The 5,503-nt window shown below is 37.9% G+C and overlaps 1 protein-coding gene across 1 annotated transcript; it reads left to right on the top strand.

Annotated features, from left to right (window-relative positions):
- Positions 1–823, top strand: LOC103708408 (60S ribosomal protein L12-3). Its single transcript, XM_008793315.3, has one exon. The coding sequence runs from the start codon at positions 71–73 to the stop codon at positions 569–571; it is 501 nt and encodes a 166-aa protein (XP_008791537.1). The 5' UTR covers positions 1–70; the 3' UTR covers positions 572–823.
- The last annotated feature ends 4,680 nt before the right edge of the window (positions 824–5,503 follow it).

The raw sequence follows: 5,503 nt of genomic DNA, 5'->3' as shown, positions 1-5,503 counted from the left end.
AACGCCTGCTGTTTGCTCCTTCCCTCATTTCTGTTTCCCAAAACCCTAACCCTAGCAAAGAGGAGCCGCCATGCCGCCCAAGTTCGATCCATCGCAGGTGGTCGACGTCTACGTCCGCGTCACCGGCGGTGAGGTTGGCGCGGCGAGCTCCCTGGCGCCTAAGATTGGTCCCCTGGGTCTCTCCCCGAAGAAGATCGGTGAGGACATTGCTAAGGAGACGGCCAAGGAGTGGAAGGGCCTCCGCGTCACCGTCAAGCTTACCGTCCAGAACCGCCAGGCCAAGGTGATGGTGGTGCCCTCCGCCGCTGCCCTGGTGATCAAGGCACTCAAGGAGCCGGAGCGCGACCGCAAGAAGACCAAGAACATCAAGCACAACGGCAACATCTCCCTCGACGATGTCATCGAGATCGCCCGGGTGATGCGTCCGAGATCCATGGCCAAGGACCTCGCCGGTACCGTCAAGGAGATCCTCGGCACCTGCGTCTCCGTGGGTTGCACCGTCGACGGCAAGGACCCCAAGGACATGCAGCAGGAGATCACTGACGGCGACGTCGAGATCCCCTCCGAGTGAAAAAGGGCCTCCTCGCCCGAGCATCGCTAGGGTTCGTGGTTTCGTCTGTTCAATTCTAATTTGCCCGCTATTTTCTGATCGTATGATTTTTTTTTGATATCTATCTCGAGCAACGGGAAGTAGAGGATAAGGATATAGTCGCTTGGTTTCTAGATTGAAAAGCTTCTTTCGATTTAATATGGATTCTTCGCTGCATTGGATTGTTGCTTTGGATGCTACAACTAGTTCTGTCTTTGATCTGGTTATGTTTTATCTTCTATGTGATGCCTCCATGCCATATTCTCTAATAGTCAACCGGCAGTCGACAGTCATGCCTCTGCTTTCCGTTAGGTTCGATTGCACATTTGGGACGCAACTAATTGAATTTCTGTAAGGGGTTATGCCGAACAGTGACCCTGGATTTTGGGAAGGCTCTAACGTGGTCTCTAAGATGAGAATTCCACAAAAATATTCTATTCAATTAGGATTTTCATGCATTTGGGTATTCTTGGACATTGAGTGGTTAAATATGTTGTTGCATAGATGATAGGTTAGGAAATTAGGGATCATGGTTCAGTTGATTAAAGTATATGATGGCAGCTAGATCTAAATTGTCGACATGAGGTCTTCAATTTATTAAGTGTTCTTGAAACAGTTATTGTTATGTCCAAGTCGTCCTGATGCTTTTCTTCTTTCACTACCATGCAGATTCGACCGGCTTCTAACTAAGATCATCTTTGTAGCATGGTTTTATATCTTTATGGCCATGGCCTTTTCCTGTTTTTTGATGTTGCCATGCAAATGCAACTTCTTGTAGTGTACTCTATTCTAGCAGCACATCCATCAAAGTGTTCCTTTATTTTTTTGCTCCTCCCTCCATGTCTCCAATTCTTCTCTTCCTTTCCCCTCTTACCTCAATGTTTTGTTGCTTGTTTTCGATTGTATGAAACAATGTAGTTTTTTTATCCTTTACAAATGTTTTCATGCAAGTTCTAAAGATGTTCAGTACTTCAGCGAAGTCTATTGAAGCGTCACTATTATCCTGACTGAATTGGTATATGACATTCACATCTGTCTTTACAACTCTCATGTTTAACAATTCTAACTATGTTACAAACTCAAGTTATTCCTGCTGAAGTTGTTTCACACAGTATATTAGATTTTGGTCTAACTAGTTTTTGAACCATTGGGTGTACAACTTCTCCTGTTTATTGGATTTAGATTTGCTCTCCCTCCTCTTCCCCATGAACCTATTAGGCTATGTGTTTTTTTTTTTTTTTGGTTCTCCAGGATCGGTTTGGATAGCTCAGCTCATCTCCGAATAAGTAGCAACACCTGCTTCTGATTAGTCTTTATCGTTTTTTTCAGTATCCGATGTCGAATAGTTAGGTATTATTGGATATCTTTGTCTGACCTTGGAGCTCAATGAGGAAGCTCATCTCCTGTTTGAGTTCTAGGATCCACCCATCCTACTCAGAAGTCTGCACGATGGTGATCTCACGTGCAGAGGAATCTGAGTCAGCGAGGGCGAGCAGCATATGGGGCAACTCCAGAAAGCATGCATTATGATTGAACAAAGCTTATCCATAAGGTGGTTAAGACACCTGCCAATGTAGGAATTGGTCTCAGCTGGCCGGGATTAGGTCTGGAAATATAGGAAGTTTAGTACCAACATATGGGTTCAAGCTGTTCCTGGAAAAAATAGTTGAAAGTCACAATAATCCATTTTTATGATGTTGGTTCAAGGTTCCATTAACTGAAGATAGGATGATGGTGAATCTTGGGCCTGGTTATGGAGGTGAGATTCAGGATTGATTTCCTGTTGACAATGTATTGCAGTCCCGAGATTGATACATCAATATGGGGCTCGTTTGGTTCGCGGGAAATATTTTTCCTCCTAGGAATATGATTCCTGGGAAACAAATTCCTAGGAAGAGAATGCCTAGGAAAGTACTTTTGGCATGTTTGGTTGATCATGGGAAAGTGACAAATTTCCAAAGTGCTTATGTTTGGTTGGCCATCCACTTTCTTAGGAAAGTTATGTATAATTCCTATTATGCCCTTAATAAAAAATAGGTTGTTAATGCCTCTTTAATGCTTCTTTAATGTTGAAGGGACTTTTGGGGAAAAAGTAAAAATTGAGTGATTCCCGCCTCATGGGAAAGTAACTTTCCCATGTTTCTTATGGGAAAGACTTTCCCATGAAATGTGGGAATCATATTCCCATGGGAATACAACTTTCCCTTCTCTCTCCTTTGAAAACTCCAACCAAACAAGAGGCATTTCATTACTTTTCCGTTGACCACACTTTCCCCCCTTCTTTTCCCGCGAACCAAACGAGCCCATGGTGTAGGATCTAGTAGTCATGAGCTTACCTTTTTGTGTTTCTTTCTCTTTCTGGCAGTTTGAAGTGCAGGCTGACCATGTCGCATCTCTCATTCTTGCATATTGAATTGTGGTCTGCGTTGTTTCTGAATGCCTATAGTAGTTGCCGGTTTTTCTTATTTAGGTCTCATTAAAGGTACTTTGAGAAATGAAATGTCAACAAAATCTTAGTGGACGATGAAGTGATTTAAGCTTGTATCTGGGCTAGGTTTTGTGGTTCCAAAACAATGTTCTGCAGCTTCTACTCTGATGGCAAAGGAAAAGCAACATGAAATTTAATGTTCAAAAACAATCTATATTATTACATATTAAAATAGTAGTACAATATACAATAATATAATATTGAATACTATAGTATAATAATATGCTGGAACATGATATGACATGATATAATATAGTAATATATTATTATAATGTAATATAATATTATACTATAATATGTTATAATTATAATTATAATGGAATCTATAATATAATATAATATAATGGATTAGAATAGATTATATTATTGTTAAAATCTAATCATATAATATAATATAATAGTATCATATAATATTCTTGAATATTATTATAATAATATAATATATTATCATATTATAGCTATTATTATTATATATTATGATTGTAATAATTTGTTCTATTATACTTATAGCATGATTATAAGAATAGATTGTATTATAATTATGTATTATTATAATAATATAATGTTTATGCTATTACAATGTAAAAAATATAATATAATATAACATAATATATTACTAATTTATATAGTATAATAAGATGATAGGATATGCTATAGTATAAGATGTAATTATGAGATTTGTTCGGGGGCATTTTGGTCATTAGAAAAAATGGTTTGGCAAACAATAGCTTTTCTTTTTTTTTTTTTTATATCATCAAAAAGTATTTTACTGTTTTTTAAAAGCACTACCAAATAGAGCCTTAGTGTTTAGGATCACCTCATTTTGTCCGCTAGCACTAGCTAAGTTTGTTATGTATTTTGAATCAAATTACCGATGTCAAATTCTGAGTTCACAGGGATCCTCCATTATACATTGTTGTCTTCCGTTTCTTCCTTTGACTGATAGCTCTCATCCATCTTACTCTATGATGCATATATGGAGCTGGCCTCGCCCGTTTACAGGCCTACCTGTTGTATAACTTTGTGGGATGGGCTTACTAAGCTCTAGGATCAGGGCAAGTGGGGCCTCAGATCAAAATCTCAAAATGGGCCTTCTAGACAATGACCATACTAATTGAGAATAAGAGAAAACAGGCGGGGGGCCTCGTTAGGAGGCTTATTTGACTAGCGGCGGCCATTTTAAAATTAGAGGAAAGGTGGAGTTCCGCTGCCTCCTTTCCTCAACCTCTTAGCAATATTGCATAACCCGGCCGGACATTGAGCCGTTCCGATGTCCGGGCCACAGTTCAGCAGGTCGACCCGTCTTCATAAATTGATTCATTGAACATTGAAATAAAAAATTATAATTTAAAAATACAAATAAAATAAAATATAGAATAATAATTTTATATTTTTTTTTGCCAACGGCTTAGCAATTCTTCTTCTTCTCTCTCCTTCCCCTTCTTCCATTGAGCCATTATCATAAATAACTTAATTAACTAGCGATTCTTCTTCTTCTTTCTTCTTTTCCTCCTTCCATTGAGCCATGACATTATAAATAACTTAATTAACTAAATATTAAAATAATAAAAATAAAAAGAATAACATATAAGTAAATAAAATTAAATATAGATTAATAATTTTGTTGTATAAGTTTGAGGCTTTTAATCTTCACTGGTTATTCAATTTGATTTAGAAAATGCTGTTGTTGTGAAGCTCATCCAGGAGACTCCTTTTATGTGCTTTCAAATCTTTTGTAAAGAACCGGTAAATCAAATTCTCATTCAGATGAATGGAGAATAATTGCTTTACCAATGGTTAAGACTCAATTGGGAGACGTTTTAGCTTATATTTCTACTGGGATGACTCATGAATTTGTAATTGATTTAAGGGGTACCTCTTCAGGGAAGCTGGTGTCAAGAAATAAGAAATTTGGAGAGATTTATTCCTATGGGACCATTGGGCCGTAGGAATAGTTATTAATGAAATAGTAAATCTAGTTATTAATGAAAAAGGTATAGCCTTTAGGGATTATACAAATGATGCAAGATAAAGGCGGGCTGGGAGGGAGACCCATCCCGCCATATTATTATTATTATTATTATTATTATTTAAGTTTAATTTTTTTATGTGAGGGTCAAATAGAAATTTTAGTTATTAAGCAAAGAGGTATAACCTTTAGGGATCATGCATATGATGCAAGATAAAGGTGGGCCGGGAGGGAGACCCATCCTGGCATATTATTGTTATTTAAGTATAATTTTTTTTATGCAAGAGTCAAATAGAAAATTTCGTTATCAAGCAAAGAGGTATAGCCTTTAGGGACCTTAGATATGCTGCAAGATAAAGGTGGGCTGGGTGGCTACCCGTCTACCGTATCGCTCAAGTTGGATACCTCCAAATCTGTCATCCACCATCTTTTGATCCATGATAGATAGACCTCAATC

Source organism: Phoenix dactylifera, chromosome 2, assembly GCF_009389715.1.
Source record: "Phoenix dactylifera cultivar Barhee BC4 chromosome 2, palm_55x_up_171113_PBpolish2nd_filt_p, whole genome shotgun sequence".
Lineage (NCBI taxonomy): Eukaryota > Viridiplantae > Streptophyta > Magnoliopsida > Arecales > Arecaceae > Phoenix > Phoenix dactylifera.
This window is presented reverse-complemented; position numbering and strand designations above follow the sequence as displayed.

Bases quoted from the DNA above. Each gene is read 5' to 3' on its own strand.
- LOC103708408 (XM_008793315.3), top strand. From the start codon at position 71: ATGCCGCCCAAGTTCGATCCATCGCAGGTGGTCGACGTCTACGTCCGC.